The sequence below is a fragment of the Tenrec ecaudatus genome, chromosome 6 (assembly GCF_050624435.1).
Source record: "Tenrec ecaudatus isolate mTenEca1 chromosome 6, mTenEca1.hap1, whole genome shotgun sequence".
Lineage (NCBI taxonomy): Eukaryota > Metazoa > Chordata > Mammalia > Afrosoricida > Tenrecidae > Tenrec > Tenrec ecaudatus.
In genome coordinates this window covers 85,838,987-85,865,002 of record NC_134535.1, presented here as the reverse complement: position 1 = coordinate 85,865,002, position 26,016 = coordinate 85,838,987, and the positions used below count along the sequence as shown (strand labels likewise).

The following is a 26,016-nucleotide window of genomic DNA, read 5'->3' as shown; positions in this document are numbered from 1 at the left end:
TAAGCGATGACAGTGACTAATCTGCAATTTCATCTAATTATACTGAAAGTGAAGGAATTAAACACACTCATAAAAAGGCAAAAGGTGGCAGACTGGATTAGACAGCAAGATCCAGCGATCTGCTGTCTTCAAGAGACACATTTCAAACTCGTACAAAAACAGACTGAGCGCCAAAAAGTGGTGAAAATTTTACCAAGCTAATGGAATTTTTTTTAAGCAAGGGTAGCAATATTAGTATCTGACAAAATAGATCCTAAGGTACATGAGATAATAAGAGACAAGAATAGACATTACATAATGCTCAAGAGGTCAATAGACCAAGAACACATAACCATAATAAAGTTATAGGCACCAAAAAAATACCCTCAAAATCCATCAACCAAATCCTCAGAGAGATTTAAGGAGACATCACCAGATCAACAACTACAATAAGTGAATTTAATATACCACTCTCAAAGAAAGATCGTTCAACAAGTAAGAAACTCAATAAAGGAATGAATTGCTGAACAAGAAGATTGATCAATCTGACTTCATAAATATTTATAGATTTCTCCATCAAGCAGCGAAAAATACACATTCTTCTCCGGTATGCATGGCTTACATTCTAGGACACACCACATACTGAGATATAAAGCAAGTTTGAGAAAATTCAAACACACAGAGATCTTCAAGCCATCTTCTCTGACCATTGTGTCATTAAGCCAGAAATCAACAATAGAAATAATAGACAAGTAAGGATACTATCTAGGAGACTCGACAATTGACTTCTAAAAAAGGAATAGGTATCAGTTCAAATAAGAAAGGAAATGAAGAAATTCCTGGAAACTAATGAGAATGATAACACCACATACAAAAACCTAGGGGACACAATAAAAAGCAGTTTCCATGGGTCACTTTATTGCAATGAATGCACACATAGGGAAAGAGGAAGGAATCATGGTCACCTCCAACAATTAAAACAGAGGCAATGGCACAATCCGTCCCACAGCAAGAGAAAATAAGAGCAAAAATTAATGAACTGGAAAAAAGAACAACAGGGGGAAAAAAGAAGCTGGATCTTTGAAAGGATTAACAAAATTGACAAACCTCTAGCAAGCTTAACAAAGGAAAAGAAGGAGCAGGCATCAATATCAAATAGTAGGAATGAAATAGAGGAAGTCACAACAGACCCAAATGAAATAAAAAGATTCATAACACAGAACTATGAAAGACTGAATGCTAACAAATTCCATAATTTGGAGGACATAGACAAACACCTAGAAAAATGCTCTCTCCCTCCCTGAATTATCATATATGGACATTAAGAACTAGAACAGACCCATAGTAAACGAAGAAATAGATAAGGTCATCAAGAAATTCCCAACTGAAAAATCCTGGTCCAGATGGCTTCACAGGAGAATTCAACCAAGCATTCAGAGAAGAGCTGACACCAACCCTACATAAACCCAAACTCATTCTCAGATCCCAGCATAACCCTGATACCAAAATTGGGAAAAGACACTGCAAGGACAGAACTACAGAACTATACCTCTCATGAACATAGATGCAAAAACCCTCAATAAAATTTTGGCCAATAGACTCCAAAAAATATTACATCATGACCAAATGGGATTCATACCAGGGGTGTGGGGATGGTTCAACATTCAAAAAACAATTAACGTAATCCACCACATTAAAAAGACAAGGGACAAGAATTATATGATCATATAGATTGATGCAGAAAAGGCATTTGATAGCATTCAACACCCGTGCCTAATAAAAACTCTCACAAAGATACGGTTGGAAGGGAAATTTCTTGATACAATAAAGGCCATATATGAAAAGCCAATAGCCAAGATTTCACTCAATGAAGAACAGCTGAAAACATTTTCACTGAATAAGAGACCCAACAAGAAGGGACCATTGGTGGAGTAGTGGTTAAGCATTAGGCTGCTAACCATGAGACCCAACAAGAATGACTTTTAGAAAATGTTGTGAGAATGATGACAGCAACAAATGTACAAATGTGCTTGACACAATGGATGGATGGGTGGGTTGTGATAAGAGTTTTATGAGCCCCCAAGAAAATGATTTAAAAAAACAAAATCAATGAATGAAATCAAAAGAATGACTATTATCCCCACTTTTATTCAACATTGTGCTGCAAGTCCTCATCATTACCATAAGGCAATGGCAAGGATCAAAGGAGTACAATTGCAAAAAGAAGAAGTGAAACCTACAGGATTTACAGATGATATGATTTTCTATATTGAGAATCCCAAGGTGTCCACAATAGGATTTCTGGAAACCATAGAGGATTTTGGTAGTATAGCAGAATGCAAGATTAATAAGTAGAAATCAATTGGATTCCTATATATCAGTGATGGGAATACCAAAGCATATATCAAGGAAAACAATAGCAATCACAATAGCCATGCAGAAGCTGAAATACTTAGGAATAAACTTAACCAAAAAAAACAACTAAAGACTTGAATGAAGAAAACTACAGAACATTACTAAAAGAAACCAAAAGGGAAATGTAAAAAAAGAAGAAACCAAAAGGGATCTACATAAATGAAGGAATATCACATGTTTGTGGATTGGAAAATTCAATATTGTGAAAATGTCAATATTGCCTAAAGCACTACACAGATTCATTATAATCCCAATCAAAACCCTGTTACCATTCTTCAAAGAAATGGAAAATTTGATTACTAACTTCATATGGAGAGGGAAGAAGCCCAAGATAGGCAAAGAACTCCTCAAAAGAAAACAAATTAGGTGGTCTTGCTACACCTGATCTGAAAACCTACTATACAGCTACAGTTGCCAAAACAGCCTGGTACTGGTTGTAATGATAGATACACAGACCAATGGGTCAGGACAGAAAATCCAAAAATAAAAAATGCAGACAATTGCTTTTTGAAAAAGGCCAAAAAACATTAAATGAGAAGCAGATGCCCTCTTCAATAAGTGGTGTTGGAAAAGCTGGATATCCACATGCAGAAGAATGAAACATGACCCATATCTCACTCCATGCACAGAACAAACTCAAGGTGGATCAAAGATGTAAATGTAAAACCCAAAGCTATCAGGTGTGTAGCGGCAGGCAGTAAGTGGGCATAACTGACATGGAGCATCTGGGGGGTTCCCAGAAACGCAGGTCTCGTCTTGTAGAGCACTGGAACATTTGAATCTGCACCTTTGGGGTACAGAATCTGCACTGGTGAGACCCCCATACAGGAACTCCACTGGTGAGCTGGACGCTACCTCAGACACACTTGTAGCCTGAGAACTTAAGCTGGAAAACACATGGTGTCTGAGGAAACAAACAGCTGCTCCAAGAGCGATGTACTGTTGGTTGGCAGAAAAACAAGACCTTGCTCCATCAGTACCCTGCGTACCATATTCCGAGACATATCATTCCAGCCATTCTGTTAGATTTCACTGATACCTGTGTATATCAGGGTGTATCTCAGAGGTGTGAGCCATTGGGCGTCACCCTCTTGAAGCTGTATTATTTGCTTCTCTATTTTTCAGTAAAGGAAACCCAGGGATGTTGAGCCTACAGGGAAAGAAAACATAACAAGGGTTGGGGTTGGGGAGGCGGGTGGTAATTGAGGGGGTTATTGAGGGGTAGGAGATAATAAAGAGATGACATAAAGAAGCCCAGGAAAGAAAAGTATGTTTGGAGACTGACTACGTAAGCAATTGTACAATTATGTTAGACATGATTGAACTATGGAATGATATGACATATTATTAATTCCCAAGTTCCAACACATTAAAATTTAAAAGAAAGAAAAACATAGATCGAGGAATGAATTCTGGGCTCACAATGAATCCTAGCTCTAACTAAAGAACGATCAGTTCTCCCATCATGGCCTTGCTCAATAATCACCTTCATGAAATGATAACTGAAGAGAAGGGTGCTTCAGCAAAGTGTGGTGAATACCACAGATGGTGCCTGGCTATTGATCTGAATAGTGTCCGGGGTCATAACAGCTTGTATTCAAACTACAGTCATTTAAGGGAGGAGTCAACTAAGTCCACACAGAAGAAGCACACCAGCTTGTGTGATCCAAAATCTGAATATGGCGAAGAGAAGATTATCAGAGCTAAAACGTCTGCCAAGCCATACATCCTTGAGAAAATTAAACAACCTGTTTTTCCCAACCTTGCATACTTTCTTGTTCTTGACAGTCTTCAAAATGTTAAGTCGCAGAAGAAATCAGCAAACACTGACACATAGGTCATGAGAATTCTCAGCCGTTTCAAGGCTGAGTCTTAATGGCCTTCAACAGTCAACTAAAGAGGCGGGGGAGGGGTGCAGAAAAGGGGAAAAAAACGGATAGAAATGTGTAGCTGGGGAAAAGGGCACTAACCCACCCAAGGGGAAGGTATTGTTTATATCTCCACAGGGAAGAGGGACCAGACTTAAATCCGGTGTTCTGGGATGCGACTGCAGCAGCGGGCCAGCTTGGAGGGGGAGCCAGTGGAGCTGTCTGGTGGTCCGGCCCCAATCCAAGTTATGTGGACAACTGCCCTCCCCCCAGAAGAATTTACTTTAGAGGACAGCACTGAAGCTTCAGCTTCGGGAACGACATGTCTAATCAGAGCACATGGGAGCAAATGAATGGGGAGGAAGAGAGAGTGGAGCACATCCTGGCCCACCAAGCCTGAAAGACGATATCCCTGCTCCGAATAGCCAATGCACAGAGTGGACCATATGACTGATCCCACTATGAATACAATGTTCCTCGCTGACTCATGGCCCTACAGGAGACAACACTGGAAACGCAGGGTCCGGATTGGCCCAGTCTGACCCCACCACACCAAGACAAAACACTAAGGGTATGAGGCAGAGCAGTGGGGAGAGCAGAGCAGAGAGGTACCAAGGGAGTGCAAAGGACAGACTTTGGGACCAGAGCATTGCACTCCATGGGACCTGACTGGAGGAGACTCCTAGAGGTCAAAAAACAGACCTTAATCTATTTACAAGTTTTTCTTTTTGTTTCTTTTTTCTTTCAATTTAATTATCTATTATTGTTATTAGGTCATTGGCTTTCTTTGTTGTCTTTGTGGTGTTCTCTTTTGTTGCTTTGTCTTGCTATGCCTTGTTTTTTGGTGCATATTATTATCTCTGCAAGTATATCTAGATAAGAGAGGCTGGATGAACAGTCTGCAGGAGACAACAATGGGACTGATGATTCCAGGGGGACATGGGAGAGGGGAAGGTAGGGGAGAGGAGGTGGTATTGACCAACCCAGGGAGAAGGGAACAATAAGTGATCCAAAATTAGTGACAAGGAGGGTGTGCGAGGCCTGATAGGGATTCAGCAAGGGCAATGTAACCGAGAGAAATTACTGAAACCCAAATGAAGGCTGAGCATGATTGTGGGACAAGAGGAAAGTAAAAGGAAATAGAGGAAAAGCCTAGGAGGCAAAGGGCATTTAAAGAGGTCTAAATACAGGCATGTACATATGTAAATATATTGATGTAGGATGATGGGGAAATAGATCTATGTGTGCATATTTATAGGTTTAGTATTAAGGCAGCAGATGGTCATTGGACCTCCACTAGAGTACTTACTCAATCCAAGAACACTTTGTTCTATTAAACTGGCATTCCATGATGCACACCTTCCCAACATGATTGCTGAAGAAAAATGTGTGCATAAGCAAATGAGGCGAAGAAAGCTGATGGTGCCCAGCTATCAAAAGATATAGCGTCTGGGGTCTTAACGGTTTGCAGATAAACAAGCAGCCATCTAGCTCAGAAGCAACAAAACCCACATGGAAGAAGCACACCAGCCTGTGTGATCATGATATGTCTAAGGGATCAGGCATCAAAGAACAAAAAATCATATCATTGTAAATGAGGGGGAGTGCAGAGAGGAGACTCAAAGCCCATCTGTAGGTAACGTGACACCTGCTTACAGAAGGGTCGCAGGGAGGAGATGAGCCAGACAGCGTGCAGTGTAGCAACAATGAAACATACAACTTTCCTCTGATTCTTAAATGCTTCCCCCACTCCACTATCATGATCCCAATTCTACCTTACAAATCCGGCTAGACCAGAGGATGTACACTGGTACATATAGGAACCGGAAACACAGAATCAAGCACAGATGATCCCTACAGGACCAGTGGTGAGAGTGGCGATACCAAGAGCTGAAGGGAAGGTGGAGTAGAAAGGGAGAAACTATTATAAGGATCTACATATAACCTCATCTGTGGGGCACAGACAAAAGAAAACATGACAAAATAATAATAATTTATAAATTATCAAAGGGTTCATGAGGGAGTGGGGAGGGGGAGAAAGGGGCAAAAATGATGAGCTGATACCAAGTGCTTAAGTAGGGAACAAATATTTTTAGACTGATGAGGGCAATGAATGTACAAATGTGCTTGACACAGTTGATGGTATATATGGTTTGTGATGATTTGCATGAGTCCCCAATAAAATGACTAATATATATGATGAGAACTGTGTAGTAGCAGTGTGTCTGCATACCACTTGAAGCTAATTCAATTATTAATTCAAGGTATCAATTTCAAGGTATCAAAACCAAGTAGTTTAAATTGAGAATGGCAATTCTAATCCCCATGCTAATCACTAGCATAATAAAACTTTAAATACCTAAAATAAGAAATGAGATTGGAATAAAAATAATACACTAAGGGAGAAAAATCAAATAAAAAATAGTACTTGAGAAGTTGAAGTATAAGAAAAGCTATACCAAAATGACAGAAGACCACCCTCATCAATAATCACTTTAAATGTAAAGGAAATAAATTCACCTATTGAAAGAGAAATTGACAAAATGAAATAGTTACAAATTGAAATATAATTTTACAAGAGACTCACTTTGGATACGAAGACAAAAGGATTGACAGTAAGAAGAAGACAAGAGAATAGTAACCAAAGGAGAGCTAAGTGGCCAGAGTGACAAAGTCCAAATCAACATCAGGTAAAAAAAAAATGTCACAAGAATTCAAGAAGGATGTTATGCATTGATCAAGGAGTTGGCTCATCAAGGAGAGATAACAATTATAAACATATACACATCAAACTATAGAATTAAGTATATATGTTAATATGTAACTAAATATAGAGAGAAAACCTTAACAAATTGAAAGATGAAATAGATGTATCTATAATCATCATTGGAGCCATAATTTTCAAATATATATAATTTTAGTGGTCAGGCATGTTATTGTGACTAGCAAGTGTTATATAAATACAAGAGGAAAAGGAAAATATTGGTTAAATATTTGAAATAAAGAGAGAACATGTAAAAGATATATATAGATATATATCTTAATATTCTGTATTAATGTTCATCAATTAAGGTGAAACTCACAGCCAAGTAGCATCCCACTAACAGACTACTTACAGAAAAACATTTTTTTTCAATACTGTGAAGTAAAAAAAGACACAAAGCAGGTAGTTTGGACTGAATGTTTCCTCATGAAAAGAAGCACTTTGGACATGTCACTAAGTTTCCTGTCTAGATTATAAGTTTTCCCAGAGAAAGAAGAATAGCTTATTTACAGAGAATCTCCATTAAATTCCTTAGAGGGTTGGAAATATTTCATCAACACAGAAAGCCCAAAGTCCCACTTGTTAGAATATCCCCTATGCCTCTTTGAAAGTTGCCATTATTTAGATAATGAGCTAAACTTTGGCTTCATACTGTGGCTTCACATCACTGGCCAGATATCCCTTGGGCTACCCAGCCCCCCTGCCCAAGCCACTGCCATTCTAAATATAGATGACTCTCTAAGAGGCTGCGCTATTGTGGTTTTTGAGTTGATTTTGAGTCATTGAGAACCTAGGTGTGCAGAAGAGAAAGGCTGTGAGATTTCAAAAGCAGGTCACAGGATCACTAACCTTCAAACTGGTCCTTCAGTACTTAACCATTTGAACCACACATGGAAACCCCTAAAACATTAGATGTACAATGTTTGATGACATTTTCTAGTATATAAAGATTTACAATTAAAAAGAAACAAGGAGATGTTTCAGCAAAGGGCTTGCGATCACATGAGAGAAATGTCGCACTTCCAATGTTGAGTGACTCCTCTGTGGCCGTGGGAAACGTGTCCAAGGATAAGGAGACTGGAGATTCTTTTTTGTTATTATCAAGAGTTCCTATCATTCCATTCCTCGTCGAGTATAGCTTCTACAAGAAAAACAGCTGTTACTGCTTTTCTATAGTAACCTGAGAAGAATTGGATGCTTTCTATATGACCAACAACTGACCACAGATGCTCACTTACTGGACAGGAAAGAAAACAGATGCATTCGGTACCAGAAAAATCTGGGAGCTTCCTGTGTGAGGTATGAGTTCTCTCAATATTTTCTTCCTTCCTCCCAGGTCTTTATCTAATGGATCTTTCTCATCCCACCTTTCCTTCCTGCTTCTTGAAAGCATATCTTTCACTTCAAAACTTCGCCTTCCGTGCTTCTCTTGGCTGGGTTTCGCTGTGTCAGGGCTGTACTGGGTTCCCCTCGGGGAATCTTGTACTCAACTGCTCAGGATGCACGCTTTCCTCTTCTAGGTAATAGTGAAAATTGATAATAAAGACGTCTTGCATATCACATGCAACCCTGCATCGTCTGGACCACGGAAAAAATTAGGGAAAGATAAGATCACCACTCTCAAGCTTCTAACTCAAAGAAGAGCTGATAGTTCAAAATTTACAGTGTTCTCAGAGAGATGAATTTGAAAACCAGATTTATATGCTATCTCTCAGGGTTATTCCAACAGATTTGCAGATGCACATTCGTTCTAGTGGAATAAACCTCTAGTGATTGAATGTAAGTCACTACAAATAATGAAGATGGTGAATGGTCATTATTTGGGATGGCAGTGGACTATGTGCTGGGTGTCAATCAATCATAAGAGAATTCTGGAAGGCCCAACAGGGATGGGAAGTTAAGATCCAATGATAGAATTCTTGAATATCAGGAAGAAATTTCGTTGTAGTCCATAGGCAGTGATCAAAAGGCATTTTGATAAAAACAGGAAAATGCCAGTTGTAACACTATAGGATAGTTTTTAACTAATGTGAAACTTTAGTGGAGAGCAGAAAAGACGCACGCAATATGTGGCAGGATACATTCTAATCCAACGAATGTGGAAACAGACATTTGATTCAGAGCCTTCAGATTTCTCATCTCTAAATTCATATAGATAACTTATTTTTCACTGTTATCAAATTCCTTTCCATATGCCCAGGCGCAAAATTCTGGACAGTAGCCTCCTGACTTTGCCCTAAAGTAGAAAATATTTGACAAATTGCCGTGTAAATTGCACAAGCTAAATAAACACAACATACTCTCTTTAAACACTAATGATTGTGAAAGGTGTTGAATAAAAAAATTGAAGAATAAGTTACCAGGGAGAGCATAGATAAGGAAAAACCGATTTCAGAAGGGTACTAGAGTGTATATATAGTACATGGTGATGCTCAAACAAATGAATACAGAGCTCAATTGAATAACTGAATAGAGTGGCATAAATTAACATAGAATAAGAGCAGAAGAATGAGAGTCAACATTTTAACATGGTTAATCATGGGAGTCCATGTCTCACAGCGGGAGGGGGAGACAAAAAATGTCTGAAGCCTGGAGGGTAAGCAAGAAGAGTTTTGGAATATTGCTGATAAAATGTAAACTAAGAAGCTAGACATGTATAAGGAGAATATTGGGATGGCCTGGCTATAAGGAGGGTCTGGAGGGCTCATTCTAACCATTGTTCTTATTGTACAGAATAAAGGAATCTCTAAATGGCCTGGGAGAACCACACCAGGATCACTGAATTCATCCTTCTTGGGCTGTCCACTGATTCCAAGGTCCAAGCTGTGTTTTTTGTGTTGTTCCTGGGAATTTACCTCCAGACCCTGATGGGGAACCTGTTGATGCTACTGGTCATCTCAGTAGATTTTCACCTCCACACACCCATGTACTTCTTCCTGAGTCACCTCTCTTTCTTGGATATTTGCTTCTCGTCCACCACCGTGCCCAAGCTACTGGAGAATCTGCTATCTCAAAGAAAGACAATCTCAATGGCAGGCTGCCTGGCTCAAGCCTTCTTTTTGTTTTATACTGGGGGCACTGAAGCCTGCCTGCTTGCCGTGATGGCCTATGATCGCTACGTTGCCATCTGCCACCCTCTGCTCTATGGCCAGATGATGAACAACAAAGTGTGTAAGAGATTGTTGTGGGGATCCTGGAGCATCGGCTTTCTGGATGCACTCCTCAACATTCTCCTAACTATGAACTTGGATTTCTGTGAGGAGAAGCCCATCCCACACTACAGTTGTGAGCTGCCCTCACTCTTCCCTCTGTCCTGCTCTGAAGTCTCCATCAATGTTACTGTTTTGCTCTGTTCCAGTCTCCTGCATGGGCTTGCATCCTGTGTCCTAATCATTTTCTCCTATACCTTCATTGTCTCCACCATCCTGAGCATCAGCTCCTCCACAGGCAGAAGCAAGGCCTTCTCCACTTGCTCCTCCCACATCACTGCAGTGCTCCTGTTTTATTGCTCATCTTTCCTTCGCTATGTCATGCCAAACTCAGATTTGCTATTAGAATTGATATTCTCACTGCAGTACAATGTGATAACTCCCCTGGTTAATCCCCTCATCTATAGCCTGAAGAACAATGAGGTCAAAGTAGCTTTAAGAAGGACTTTGAGAAAATACTTTCAATGTCCTAGCTGATCACAGATGGAATATGTTGAGGAATTCATATATTATAGAAAATGTTTGTTAAGTTGACAATTAGAGAATTTATTGATGTTTTCTAGTATGAGATACAGAAAGGGTATCCTGGTATTTCCTAGAACTGTATGGAAGTGAGGTGGAGAACATTATTCAGACTCACTCTGTTTTAGAGGCAGAGCAAAATATCAAATAACCTTTTGAATCCAGCCAGTTTTCTAGAGTAGTTGGGATAGTTAACTTTGTGTCAACTTGGCTGGACGGACATTTGCAGATGATTTGCAGTTCAGAGGCAGTCATTCTCTGGGATGAAATCTAATATAAGGTAATCACCTCCATGATGATTTTTGCTATGAACAACCACTCAACTGACAGGGTCCTTCCTCAAGGGAATATAGCTTGCCTCCAATATATGTGGATGCTCTGGTAAACTTGCTAGCTTTTGCCTGAGTATGGATGCTGAATCTGGCTCATCACCAGACCACTGGTTCTTTTAACTTGAGACATCAGTCTGCTGTATTGCCTGCTGGTTCTGGCAGTTGTCAGTGCTCTATCATGTTATCTGCTGACCTTGGATTTATTCGAGTCTGCTCTCTCACTGCCAGTTTCCGTTCATCAGCCCCTGCAGTTACGTGAGTGAAGAGAAGTCCTCAAACTGACATCTGAACCACAAACTTGGAACTTGCTACCTCTACAGCTGAGCGACCTTTTCCTTGAGATAAACCCCTAGGCATATATTCACACACACACACACACACGTTTCATTTAGGATCTCGAGATCCCCTTCCCAAGAACCCATTAGCAAGCTGCTGCCACATTGGTGCTGCTGCTGGTGGTTTCTTGGGGTTCCCCTCAGAACATGATAAACTCAGCCACTGAGAATATGGTGTTCCCTCAAATGACTCTTTGCTGAGGTCAAAGAAGGCTGGGACCCTTTTTATGCTCCACCTGCTGAGATAGGTAACACTGAGCAATTCCCTCTGGGTATCTTGGGTTTTATGTGGGTTTGCTGACTCAGAATTTGGAACAAAAAGGAACCAAATCCATCCCTCCATCCATCCCTCACCCTCCCTCTGGAGAAGAACACCCTGGCAGATACTTCAGCACACACTCAACTCACTTCCATAGTCTGTACTAACTCATAGTGACCCTATAGGACATGGTAGTACGGCCCCCTATGGATTTCTGAGAGAGTAATGCCTTACAGGAGTAGAAAGTGCTGTCTTTCTTCCACAGAGCTGCTGATAGTTTCAAACTGCTGACATTGTGGAGCACTAGGGACTCTTCTGCATAGTGCTGCAGTCCCAGTTCTGCCTGGGCTATGCCATACTCATGATGCCCAAGCAGAGTTTCCACACATTGTGGTTCTTCAACTGATCAAAAGGTGTGCACCCCAGGACACTAGAAGAGGAGCTAACTTAGAAAACAAGGCATCAGAGAAATATTGAGCAATTGGGATATGCAACTCAGAACATGTTGAAATTTTTTTAAAGTGGAGAGAAGAAGGAAGAGGAGGAGACTGAGTTTTAAATATCATCTCATGAGGCTATAGCCCACTAGATGGGCTCTAGTTTGAGCTTTACTGTTAGCAAGTCACTCACAAAGGTCTCCACAATGCTGAGAGTGATCATTTACTCATCTATCATGTATTTTGCTAACGCCGACATGTCTAGAATGGTGAGCAACGGTCTTGGCAGGTTGGGATTAACTTGAAGGGAATCAGTCATGTCATCCTCCCTGGCCACAAAAAACAGAAGCAGTGGCTCCTCTTCTTTCGCTTTCTGCTTGTTGATTGTTTTCTCAGCAATTGGCTGGATCAGCTGCTTGGCTGCCTCAAACTCCCTGTCATCCGCAGAGTCTACAGAAAGGATGAGTCATGGGTGTTTATTGAGCTGCATAGCATTGGATTCAGACAGCTCCAGCACGGGCTACCATAGAAGCTCCCGGAAGTCCTCTTTATTCAGCACCTTCGCCCACCCCTTACTTGCTAAAAGTGAAGAGAAATTGAAGTACTTATGATGAAAATCAAGGATTGAAGTCTTCAGATTACAATTAAATGTAAAGAAGACCCAAATCCTCACTACTGGACCAAATAGGTAACATCACGATAAATGGAGAAAAGATTGAAGTTTCATCTTGCTAGATCCATATTTAATGCTCATGGAAACTGCAGTCAAGAGATCAAAGGACACATTGCATTGGTAAACAAGACCTTTTTAAAGTGTTGAAAGATAAGGATGTTACGTTTTGTACTAAGGTATGCTTGACTTAAGGGTATTTTAAATTATGCTTGCCTTCAGGGTATTTTAAATTATCTCTTATCCATGTGAAAGTTAGACATTGACTAGGAAACACTGAAGGAAAATTAATGCATTTTAATTATGATTCAGGGAAAGAATATTTAAAATAAATATGGGCTGCCATAAGAGCAAACAATTGTGTCTTGGAAAAGATACAGACAGAATGCTCCTTACAGAAAAGGGTGACAAGAGTTCATCTCACATACTTTAGACATGTTATCAGGAGAGAGCAGTTCCCAGAGAAAAGCCTTGAGTTGTGAGACAATAAAGTTGTGAGACAATAAAAAAAGAGTGTGGGATATAAAAAGGCTTTTCATCCAGCCTGTCTCCCCCAAATATATGTCAGAACTAGGACACTGCTTGTAACTAATGGTAAATGATTGCCAAATTACCTCCCTGAAGGAATCAGCCATCCAGAGCAAGCAGACTACTGTCTGGTCCACCAGAGGTGGGGCTCACTCCCTATACTGATAAGGATAGTGATTGTTTCCCTGGAAAGCTCAGAACAGATAAAACCAGCTCAGTTACAAGGTTATGCTGTAACTCAAGGTTATGCTGCCATCCTGAATCTAGGATCCGACCATCTTGTCACATGTCTACCCTCTAATCCCTCCTTTTCCTAATGCATTTACACCCCTAGATCATCCCCCTCCGATTGATATATGACCTATGTTATCACTCCTTCCTGTGTCATTACCTGTAATCAGGGGACTTGCACACCCCCAAGTATATATAAGCCTTGAATAGAAAAAAATCTCTCCTCCCTCTCTTCCTCCCGCACCTCCACATGGACCATCAAGAGGGCTGAGGTGAGCATGCTACCATGAATGTGTCTGAAGCCTTCATCTTATCTTCTCTCTTATCTCTCCTACTCTCTATGACCTTACTATAACCTTTATATATTTTCACCATACAGTTGTGCTTACTGACCCATGATTATTGATTAGGAGCTGGTTTCCCCTGACAAAAGAGGAAGGTCATTTTGGTAGTTATATATATATCAACTAGACACTCCTGGCTAGGGGCAGTGTTCATCCAGTCAAGCAGGTCACAGTCTAATGACACCTTTTTTGTATGGGTCATGAACCTTTTTTTTGTATAAGAATGAGAGACACTAGAAACTGCTCTCTCTCTCTCTCTCTCTCTCTCTCTCTCTCTCTCTCTCTCTCTCTCACACACACACACACACACACACACACACACACTTTGCCTTAGCCTTCACTGGAACTTAACTGGCACCCTGTGTCTGCCACCATGGGCAATCTTATATGTGCCACCTGACTCTAAAAGATATTGGGTGCTCTTCAATGCTCCCACCAACTTTGAATCCATATGACTGTACTCTCCAGCCTGTGATCTCCCTGCTTCGCATATCACCTTTTCCACATCATCAGATTGCAGCTATGTGAGTCTGAAGATGGCCCCAGCTAGTGTTGGACCTGTGGACTTGAGTTGGTCTGGGATGGGAAACCGTCTCGATGGAAAGTTGCTTCTTGATATCAAGTTCTTTCTTTGACGTAGATGAGTACCACTGGTTTGTTTCCCTAGACAATCCAGCCTAACTCAGCCCTTGACAAGAAGGATTGACTGCAACAATGTACTCACACATGAGAACAATTGTGAGGATGGCACAGGACTGTGCAGTGTTTCCTTCTGTGTTGAAACAATGACTGGGACAATCAAATGTGAACTTTTGGTAAAACATTTTATTAGGAGAAAGAGAAAGCAGTGGGTTTATAATTATCATTCTTATGAGAAATAAATAGGTGTTATTTGACATTCAAAGTAATGTGTTTTCTCTCTTTGATTTTCAGCCAATTTCACCCAGGTTAACTGTGTAATTGTTAATTTGTGATATAATGCATAAAATAACAAATTTAGCAAGTGTCCTTTAACAATTTTAAAGGAAATCAATCCAATAACCTGTTATTTTTCTAAACCAAGAAATCAAGTCTTTCTGTCATAAATTAGCACCTATCAACAACAACAGTGCCTCAGTAGCAATTTGGAGGCTTAGTGATTGAGAGTTGTTTAAAGAAGCACTTACTATACTTGTTATGCCTTCAGTCAGACTGTTGTTCTTAGATGCCATGGAGTCATTTCTACTGCATAGTGACCTTAGTGTAAGCCAGGCCCAGTGCTGGCATTGCTGTGTTTGAACCCATTATTTGCAGCAACTATGTCAATCCATCCCATAAAGAATCTTCCTCTCTTTCACTAACTTTATACTTTATCAAGTATGGTGTTCTTCTCTACATACTGGTTCCATGGTAACATGCCCAAAATGCATTAGACAAATTCTCCCCTTCCTTTTCTCTAAGGAACATTCTGGCTGTACTCTTTCCAAGACAGATGTATTCATTCTTCTGGAAGTTCTCGACATGTTCAATATTCTTTCCCAACACCATAGTTCAAGTGCATCAATTCTTCTTCAGTGTTCTTGAGTCATTGCACAACTTCCACATGCATATAAATTGATAGACAATACTATGGTATCCATACAACACAGCAATACCTCTACTGGGTATCTACCCCAAAGAGGTAAATCACAGGCACAAACAGATGCATGCTCTCCCATATTCATCACAGGACAGTTCACAATATTGAGATGCTGGAAATAATCCAAATGTCCATCAATGGAAGTACAGATTTCCATAGACCTACACATACTGGAATACTATTCATCTCTCAAAAACAGTGATGAAAACACAAAATACCTCATGATGTGGATGGACCTGGAAACCATTATTGCTAAGCAAAGTTAGTCAATCAACAAGGGGAAAATATTTTATGAGATCACCACTAAAAGAATAAGCACCAAGGCAAATGCCGGCATCTGTTCTAGGACCATTTAATCTTCTAATCCAATCTCCCAAGCAGCCAGGTGGTGTACCTGCCTACTACATGTAAACCATACATCATTTTATATTCCCCTAAAGAGGTATAGTCTAGGACATTTACAGAGCAGTTCTACCCTGTCCTATAGTGATGCTTTGAATAGGAATGGATACGGTGGCAGTGAGATTTTCGGCTCAAGGGATGAAAGTGTGCTAAAACTACAAGTCATCACTTAAAGAACAGTCACTCAGAAGGGTCACTTATTCAAATCCAACTTTGCTGAGAGAAAGAAAGAAAACATGATTAAGATATAAAAATTATGTATTTAGCAAAACTGACCTTTAAAAATGAAGGAAAATGGAAAGATTATTGGATAAACTAGAGTTGAGAGAATTCATCACTGGGGACATAGTAGGGAGCATTGGTCACGTAATGGGATATGCATTTGATTGCTAACCACAAGGTCAGAAATTACAATCCACTAGCTGCTCTGTGGCAAATCGATGTGTCTTTCTACTCCTCTAAACAGTTACAGTCTCAGAAACCCACTGGAACAGTTTCAGCCTGGCCTATAGGGTCACTGAGTCAGAATTGACTCTATGGCAGAGGTTTTTTTTTATTTTGAAAGAGGCCTTCTGTCAGAAAATATTATCCTTAATATTTCTTCTTTCCTAGATGCCCCTCCCACCAGAAGAATTTACTTGAGAGGACAGCACTGAAACTACAGCTCAGGGAGAGGGACATGTCTGATCAGAGCACATGGGAGCAAATGAAGAGGGAAGAAGAGAGAGTGAAACACATCCTGGCCCACGAAACCTTGAGGCCAATATCCCTGCTCAGAGAAGCCAATGCACAGAGAGGACCATATGGCCCGCCCCACTATGAGACTCAACATCCCTCACTGACCCATAGCCCTCACTGACTCTTGGGGACAACATTGGAGACAGTATGGGAAAGGGGGACTGATCTGAACCCACTCCACCAAGGCAAAGCTCTAAGGGTGTGCAACAGAACAGCAAGGGTAGCATAGCAAGGAAGTCCTGAGGGAGTACCAAAAATAGACTGTGGGGTCAGGGCTTGGCACCCATCACACTTGACCAGAAAACACTCCTACAGGTCAGCAAACAGACCTTGAATTATTCACAGGCTTTTCTTTTTATTGTCATTGGGGTTTTGTTGTTGTTACTGTTGCTGTTTTGTTTGGTCACTTTGTTTTTCTCTGTCTTTTTTTGTGCACATTATTATCTATCAGGTCTATCTAGATAAGATAGGTGGGATAAACAATCTGGAGAAGAGGGGTGGGGGGTAGGGGGGGTAAGGAAATGGTGTTAACAAACCCAGGGACAAGGGAAAAACATGGGACCCCAAAGGGTAGAGAAGGGGGAGTGGCAGGCCTGATGGGAAATGATCAAGGGTAAGGTTGCTTAGAGAAGAGGTATACTCTAGCCCAGGTGGCGATGAAGCATGGTAGTAGGGCAGGAGGAAGGTCAAGGGAGTTGGAGGAAAGAGCTAGGAGTCAAAGGGCATTCATGGAGGTCTAGACAAAGACATGTACATGCAAATATATATAGGAGGTTGGGGAAATAGATCTTTGTGTCGATATTTATAGGTCAAGTATTAAGGTGGCGGAAGGACCTTGGGCCTCTACTCAAACACTCCCTCTATGCATGAATACCTTCTTTTATTAAATTGGAACTCTATGATGCTCACTCTCCCGACACAACGGCTGGAGCCAAAGTGGGTGAACAAGTAAATGTGGTGAAGAAAGCTGATGGTGCCCGGCTATCAAAAGAGATAGTGACTGGGGTCTTAAAGGCTTGAAGATAAACAAGTGGCCATCTAGCTCAGAAGCAACAAAGTCCACATGGAAGAACACACCAGCCTGTGTGATCGAGTGGTCCCAAAGGGATCAGTTACCAGGCATCAAAGAACAAAAAATCATATCATTGACTGCACACCTCCATGATAGGATCGCTGAAGACAAATGGGTGCACAAGCAAATGTGGTGAAGAAAGCTGATGGTGCCCGGCTATCAAAAGAGATAGTGTCTGGGGTCTTAAAGGCTTGAAGGTGAACAAGTGGCCATCTCGCTCAGAAACAAATAAGCCCACATGGAAGAAGCACACCGGCCAATGCGATCACGAGGTGCCCAAGGGACCAGATATAAGGCATCATGCAAAAAAAAAAAGATATAAGTGTGTGTATGTATGTGTATATATGTGTATATGTATATATGTATGTGTATATATATATTATATTAAATGAAGGGGGAAGTGCAGAGTGGAGACCCAAGGCCCAAGTGTCGGCCAATGGAGATCCCCTCATAGAGGGGCTTAGGAGAGGAGATGGGTTAATTAGGGTGTGAGGTAGTATCGATGAAGAACACAGCTTTCCCCCAGATCCTGGATGCTTCCTCCCCCCAACTACCATGATCCGAATTTTACCTTGCAGGGCTGGATAGGACAGAGGCTGTACACTGGTACATATGAGGGTTGGAGGTACAGGGAATCCAGGGTGGATGATACCTTCAGGACCAAGGGTGTGAGGGACGATGCTGGGAGAGTGGAGGGTGAGTGGGTTGGAAAGGGGGAACTGATTACAAGGATCCACATGTGACCTCTTCCCTGGGAGAGGGACAGCAGAGAAGGGGGGAAGGGAGACCCCGAATAGGGCAAGATATGACAAAATAACGAGGTATAAATTACCAAGGGCATATGAGGGAGGGGGGAAAGGGAAGGGAGGGGGGAAAAAAGAGGACCTGATGCAAGGGGCTTAAGTGGAGAGCAAATGCCTTGAGAATGATTGGGGCAGGGAATGTATGGATGTGCTTTATACAATTGATGTATGTATATGTATGGATTGTGGTAAGAGTTGTTGGAGTCCCTAATAAAATGTAAAAGAAGAAAAGAGAAAAAAATGATTAGGGCAAAGACTGTACAGATGTGCTTTATACAATTGATGTATGTATATGTATGAACTGTGAAAAGAATTGTATCAGCCCCAATAAATTGTTAAAAAAAAAAAAAAAAAAACAATCTGGAGAAGAAAACAATGGGACCGATGGTTCCAGAGGGATATGGAAGAGAGGAAGAGATGGGGGAAAGGAAGTGGTGTTAACAAACTCAGGGAGAAGGGAACAACAAGTGATCCAAAATCAGTGGCAAGGAAGGGTGAAGAGGTCTGGTAGGGATTGATCAAGGGCAATGTAACCGAGAGGAATTACTGAAACCCAAATGAAGGCTGAGTATGATAGTGGGACAAGAGGAAAGTTAAAGGAAATAGAGGAACGAACTAGGAGGCAAAGGGCATTTATAGAGATCTAAATACAGGCATGTACATATGTAAATATATTTATATATGACAATGTGGAAATCGATCATGTGCATATATTTATAGGTTTAGTATTAAGGTAGCAGATGGACATTGAGCCTCCACTGAAGTACTCCCTCAATGACAGAACACATTATTCCATTAAATTGGCATTCCATGATGCTCACCTTCCTGACACGATCACTGAAGACAAATTGGTGCTTAAGAAAACGTGGTGATGAAAGTTGATGGTGCCCAGCTATCAAAAGATATAGTATCTGGGGTTTTAAAGGCTTGACAGTAAACAAGCAGCCATCTAGCTCAGAAGTAACAAAGCCCACATAGAAGAAACACACCAGCCTATGTGATGACAAGGTGCAGAAGAAATCAGGGATCAGGTATCCGGCATCAAAGGGGAAAAAATCATATCATTAATAATGAGAGGCAGTGTGGAGTGAGGACCCAAAGTCCATCTTTAGGCAACTGGACATAGCCTTACAAAAGGGTCTCAGGGAGCGCGTGCTTGTCAGGGTGCAGGGTAGCAATGAAGAAACATACAACTTCCCCGTATTTCTTAAATGCTTCCACCCCTCACGATCATGATTCCAATTCTATCTTACAAATCTGGCTAAACCAGAGAATATACTCTGGTACAGATAGGAACTGGAAACACAGGAAATCCAGGACAGATGATTCCTTCAGGGCCAGTGATGAGAGTGGCAATACTGGAAAGGTGGAGTAAGGTGGGGTAGAAATGGGGAACCAATTACAAGGATCTACATATAACCTCCTCCCTGGGGGACAGACAATAGAAAAGTGGGTGAAGGGAGATGTCACACAGTGTAAGATGTGACAAAATAATAATACTTTATTAATTATCAAGGGTTCATGAGGGAAGGGAGAAAGGGGAGGAAGAAGAAATAATGAGAGATGATATCAAGGGTTCAAGTAGAAAGCAAATGTTTTGAGAATGATGAGGGCAACAAATGTATAAATGTGCTTGATACAAAATGGATTGATGGATAGATTGTGATAGGACTTGTACAACCGCTAATAAAATGATTTTATATATATATATGTGTGTGTGTGTGTGTGTTTTTCTTCCTTACTATGTTCTTCTGTCTGAAATGAATGTACCCTAGACAGTAACTCAATGTTGTGCAAAGGTATAAAAACATAAATAAGTTTATTACAGCGATAAATAAAAGATAGTATGGCTGTATTTTTGTTTTGTACTTCCTCACTTTGTTTATTTATTTATTTAAAAGACAAATACACAAAATGATCATTATAAATCTGTTCATAAGCACACAATACAGAATGATGTAAATTGTGACAATAAAAATATAAGAGATGAGAACTGTGTAAGAGCAGTGTAACTGTATACCACTGAAGCTAATTCAATTACTAATTCCAGGTATCAAAACCAGGTTGTTTAAATTGAGAATGACAATTTTAATCCCCATGGTAATCAGTAACATAATAAAAATTTTAAATACCTAAAATAAAAAATGAGATTGGAATAAAAATAATACACTAAGGAGGGAAATCAAATAACAAATAGTATTTGAGAAGTTGAAGGATAAAAAATCTATACCAAAATGACTGAAGTCCATCTTCATCGATTATCACTTTTAAATGTAAAGGAAATAAATTCACCTATTGAAGAAGAAATTGACAAAATGAAATAGTTTTAAATTCAAATATATGAGACTATTTATACAAGAGGCTCACTTTGGATCCAAAGACAAAAGGGTTGACAGTGAAAAGAAGACAAAAATATAGTAACCAAAAGAGAACTGGAGTGGCCACTGAAAAAATTGAAATCAACTTTAGGTAAAAATATTTCACAAAAATCCAAGAAGGATGTTATGCATTGATAAGAGAGTTGACTAATCAAGGACATATAACAATAATAAACATACAGAAAACAAACTATAGAGTTACATATATAGGCTAATACATAACTAAATATAGGTAATAAAATATATAGAGAAAACATTAAAAAATTGAAAAAAGAAATAGATGTATGTATAATTATCATTGCAGACATAATTTTCACATACCTAAACATTTTAATAATTTAGATATAGAAAACTAGTGGTGAGGCATGTTATTGGGACTAACAAATATTACATACAATAAAGAGGAAAATGGAAATATTTGTTAAATATTTGAAATAGAATAAAAATAGAACATGTATAAGATATATTAATGTTCATCAATTAAGGTGAAACTCACAGCCAAGTAGCATCCCACTAACAGACTACTTACAGAAAAACATTTTTTTTCAGTACTGTGAAGTAAAAAAAGACACAAAACAGGTAGTTTGGACTGAATGTTTCCTCATGAAAAGAAGCACTTTGGACATGTCACTAAGTTTCCTGTCTAGATTATAAGTTTTCCCAGAGAAAGAAGAATAGTTTATTTACAGAGAATCTCCATTAAATTCCTTAGAGGGTTGGAAATATTTCATCAACACAGAAAGCCCAAAGTCCCACTTGTTAGAATATCCCCTATGCCTCTTTGAAAGTTGCCATTATTTAGATAATGAGCTAAACTTTGGCTTCAGACTGTGGCTTCTCATCACTGGCCAGATATCCCTTGGGCTACCCAGCCCCACTGCCCGAGCCACTGCCATTCTAAATATAGATGACTCTCTAAGAGGCTGCGCTATTGTGGTTTTTGAGTTGATTTTGAGTCATTGAGAACCTAGGTGTGCAGAAGAGAAAGGCTGTGAGATTTCAAAAGCAGGTCACAGGATCACTAACCTTTCAACTGGTCCTTCAGTACTTAACCATTTGAACCACACATGGAAACCCCTAAAACATTAGATGTACAATGTTTGATGACATTTTCTAGTATATAAAGATTTACAATTAAAAAGAAACAAGGAGATGTTTCAGCAAAGGGCTTGCGATCACATGAGAGAAATGTCGCACTTCCACTGTTGAGTGACTCCTCTGTGGCCGTGGGAAACGTATCCAAGGATAAGGAGACTGGAGATTCTTTTTTGTTATTATCAAGAGTTCCTATCATTCCATTCCTCGTCGAGTATAGCTTCTACAAGAAAAACAGCTGTTACTGCTTTTCTATAGTAACCTGAGAAGAATTGGATGCTTTCTATATGACCAACCACTGACCACAGATGCTCACTTACTGGACAGGAAAGAAAACAGATGCATTCGGTACCAGAAAAATCTGGGAGCTTCCTGTGTGAGGTATGAGTTCTCTCAATATTTTCTTCCTTCCTCCCAGGTCTTTAACTAATGGATCTTTCTCATCCCACCTTTCCTTCCTGCTTCTTGAAAGCATATCTTTCACTTCAAAACTTCGCCTTCCGTGCTTCTCTTGGCTGGGTTTCGCTGTGTCAGGGCTGTACTGGGTTCCCCTCGGGGAATCTTGTACTCAACTGCTCAGGATGCACGCTTTCCTCTTCTAGGTAATAGTGAAAATTGATAATAAAGACGTCTTGCATATCACACGCAACCCTGCATTGTCTGGACCACGGAAAAAATTAGGGAAAGATAAGATCACCACTCTCAAGCTTCTAACTCAAAGAAGAGCTGATAGTTCACAGATTACAGTGTTCTCAGAAGAGATACATTTGAAAACCAGATTTATATGCTATCTCTCAGGGTTATTCCAACAGATTTGCAGATGCACATTCGTTCTAGTGGAATAAACCTCTAGTGATTGAATGTAAGTCACTACAAATAATGAAGCTGGTGAATGGTCATTATTTGGGATGGCAGTGGACTATGTGCTGGATGGTCAATCAATCATAAGAGAATTCTGGAAAGCCAAACAGGGATGGGAAGTTAATATCCAATGATAGAATTCTGGAATATCAGGGAGAAATTTCGTTGTAGTCCATAGGCAGTGATCAAAAGGCATTTTGATAAAAACAGGAAAATGCCAGTTGTAGCACTATAGGATAGTTTTTAACTAATGTGAAAACTTTAGTGAAGAGCAGAAAAGACGCACGCAGTATGTGGCAGGATACATTCTAATCCAACGAATGTGGAAACAGGCATTTGTTTAAGAGCCTTCAGATTTCTCATCTCTGAATTCATATAGATAACTTATTTTTCACTGTTATCAAATTCCTTTCCATATGCCCACGCGCAAAATTCTGGACAGTAGCCTGCTGACTTTGCCCTAAAGTAGAAAATATTTGACAAATTGCCGTGTAAAATTGCACAAGCTAAACAAACACAACATACTCTCTTAAACACTAATGATTGTGAAAGGTGTTGAATAAAAAAATTGAAGAATAAGTTACAAGGGAGAGCATAGATAGGGGAAAACCGATTTCAGAAGGGTACTAGAGTGTATATATAGTACATGGTGATGCTCAAACAAATGAATACAGAGCTCAATTGAATAACTGAATAGAGTGGCATAAATTAACATAGAATAAGAGCAGAAGAATGAGAGTCAACATTTTAACATGGTTAATCATGGGAGTCCATGTCTCACAGCGGGAGGGGGAGACAAAAAATGTCTGAAGCCTGGAGGGTAAGCAAGAAGAGTTTTGGAATATTGCTGATAAAATGTAAACTAAGAAGCTAGACATGTATAAGGAGAATATTGGGATGGCCTGGCTATAAGGAGGGTCTGGAGGGCTCATTCTAACCATTGTTCTTATTGTACAGAATAAAGGAATCTCTAAATGGCCTGGGAGAACCACACCAGGATCACTGAATTCATCCTTCTTGGGCTGTCCACTGATTCCAAGGTCCAAGCTGTGTTTTTTGTGTTGTTCCTGGGAATTTACCTCCAGACCCTGATGGGGAACCTGTTGATGCTACTGGTCATCTCAGTAGATTTTCACCTCCACACACCCATGTACTTCTTCCTGAGTCACCTCTCTTTCTTGGATATTTGCTTCTCGTCCACCACCGTGCCCAAGCTACTGGAGAATCTGCTATCTCAAAGAAAGACAATCTCAATGGCAGGCTGCCTGGCTCAAGCCTTCTTTTTGTTTTATACTGGGGGCACTGAAGCCTGCCTGCTTGCCGTGATGGCCTATGATCGCTACGTTGCCATCTGCCACCCTCTGCTCTATGGCCAGATGATGAACAACAAAGTGTGTAAGAGATTGTTGTGGGGATCCTGGAGCATCGGCTTTCTGGATGCACTCCTCAACATTCTCCTAACTATGAACTTGGATTTCTGTGAGGAGAAGCCCATCCCACACTACAGTTGTGAGCTGCCCTCACTCTTCCCTCTGTCCTGCTCTGAAGTCTCCATCAATGTTACTGTTTTGCTCTGTTCCAGTCTCCTGCATGGGCTTGCATCCTGTGTCCTAATCATTTTCTCCTATACCTTCATTGTCTCCACCATCCTGAGCATCAGCTCCTCCACAGGCAGAAGCAAGGCCTTCTCCACCTGCTCCTCCCATATCACTACAGTGCTCCTGTTTTATTGCTCATCTTTCCTTCGCTATGTCGTGTCAAACTCAGATTCACTGTTAGATTTGGTTTATTCTGTGCAGTACAATGTGATAACTCCCCTGGTTAATCCCCTCATCTATAGCCTGAAGAATAATGAGGTAAAGGTAGCTTTAAGAAGGATCTTGAGAAAATACTTTCAATGTCTCAGATAGTTGAACACAGATAATTTATGTTGAGAAAGTTAGGTATTATAGAAAAACATGTGATAAGTTGACAATAGGAGAATTTCTTGTTGGGCTCTGATATGAAATACAGAAAAGTATCCTAGGATTTCTTAGAACTGTATGGAAGTAAGGTGGAGAATATGATTCAGAGTCACTCAGTTTTAGAGACAGAACAAAATATCAAATGACCACATTAATCCAGCCAGTTTTCTAGAGTAGTTGTGATAGTTCGCTTTGGGTTAACTTGCTGGACCAGTAATCATAGATGATTGGTGGTTAGGATGTAGTCATCCTCTGTGATGAAATCTAATATAAGATAATCACATCCATGATGATTTTTGCTATGAGCAACCACTCAACTGACAGGGCCCTTCCTCCAGGGTATACAGCTTGCTTTTAATATATGTGGATGCTCTGGTAACTTTTTCTGAGTCTGGATCCTGAATCTGGCTCATCATCTGACTGCTGGTTCTTTGAATTTGAGACATCAGTCTACTGTATTGCCTGCTGGTATGGCAGTTGTCAACCATCTAGCATGTTATCTGCTGACCTTGAATTCATTCACCTTTAAGCCAGAAGTCTGCTCTCTCACTGTCAATTTTTTGTATCATCCGCTGCAGTTACATGAGTGAAGAGAAGCCCTCAAAGTGACATCTGACCCACAAACTTGGAGCTTGCTACCTCTACAGTTGAGTGAATCTTTTCCTTGAGATAAATCCCTATGTATACAATCATATCCAAATCTCACTGGTTTTCTTTCTCTAGAGAACCTCAGTAGGACACTAGGCTTTGGGCTGCACTGATAGATCTTCTTATCATGTTTGTCTTTATTATGCCGCTCCCTACGTAATCCATCATCACGTGTCCACACCATAAGAGGAAGAAACACAAATCAAACTTGTTGAATCTTGAGTTTGATGAAGGATAAGTGTTTAGGAGGTCAAAGGTCTAATCATAAGAAGCTGAGTGGTTTGATATGGAGAGATCAAGCTGAAAGCAGGTAGAAATTTTCAGAGTAAGATTGGTCAACCCAAAGACAGTAGGATCCAACAGGTGATCCTCTCAAACAAGTTGCTAGTACATCTTAAAATTTAAATTTTTTAAATGATCAAGATGATGATTTCAGTAAAATTGACAATTTGGCAAAATGACATTTTCAAATTGAACAAGGGCTTAGCATGCAAGACCAAAGGGAATTTTTGATAAGGGATGGTTCTCTTGATTAAGTCGGGAA

General features: G+C 40.2%; 2 protein-coding genes across 2 annotated transcripts; both read left to right on the top strand.

The window, feature by feature from the left end:
• Positions 1-9,776: 9,776 nt before the first annotated feature.
• Positions 9,777-10,712, top strand: LOC142451520 (olfactory receptor 8S1-like). The gene has a single exon (XM_075553305.1). The coding sequence runs from the start codon at positions 9,777-9,779 to the stop codon at positions 10,710-10,712; it is 936 nt and encodes a 311-aa protein (XP_075409420.1).
• A 13,122-nt stretch (positions 10,713-23,834) lies between these two features.
• Positions 23,835-24,770, top strand: LOC142451062 (olfactory receptor 8S1-like). The gene has a single exon (XM_075552997.1). It carries the CDS (start codon positions 23,835-23,837, stop codon positions 24,768-24,770), a length of 936 nt encoding a protein of 311 aa, XP_075409112.1.
• The last annotated feature ends 1,246 nt before the right edge of the window (positions 24,771-26,016 follow it).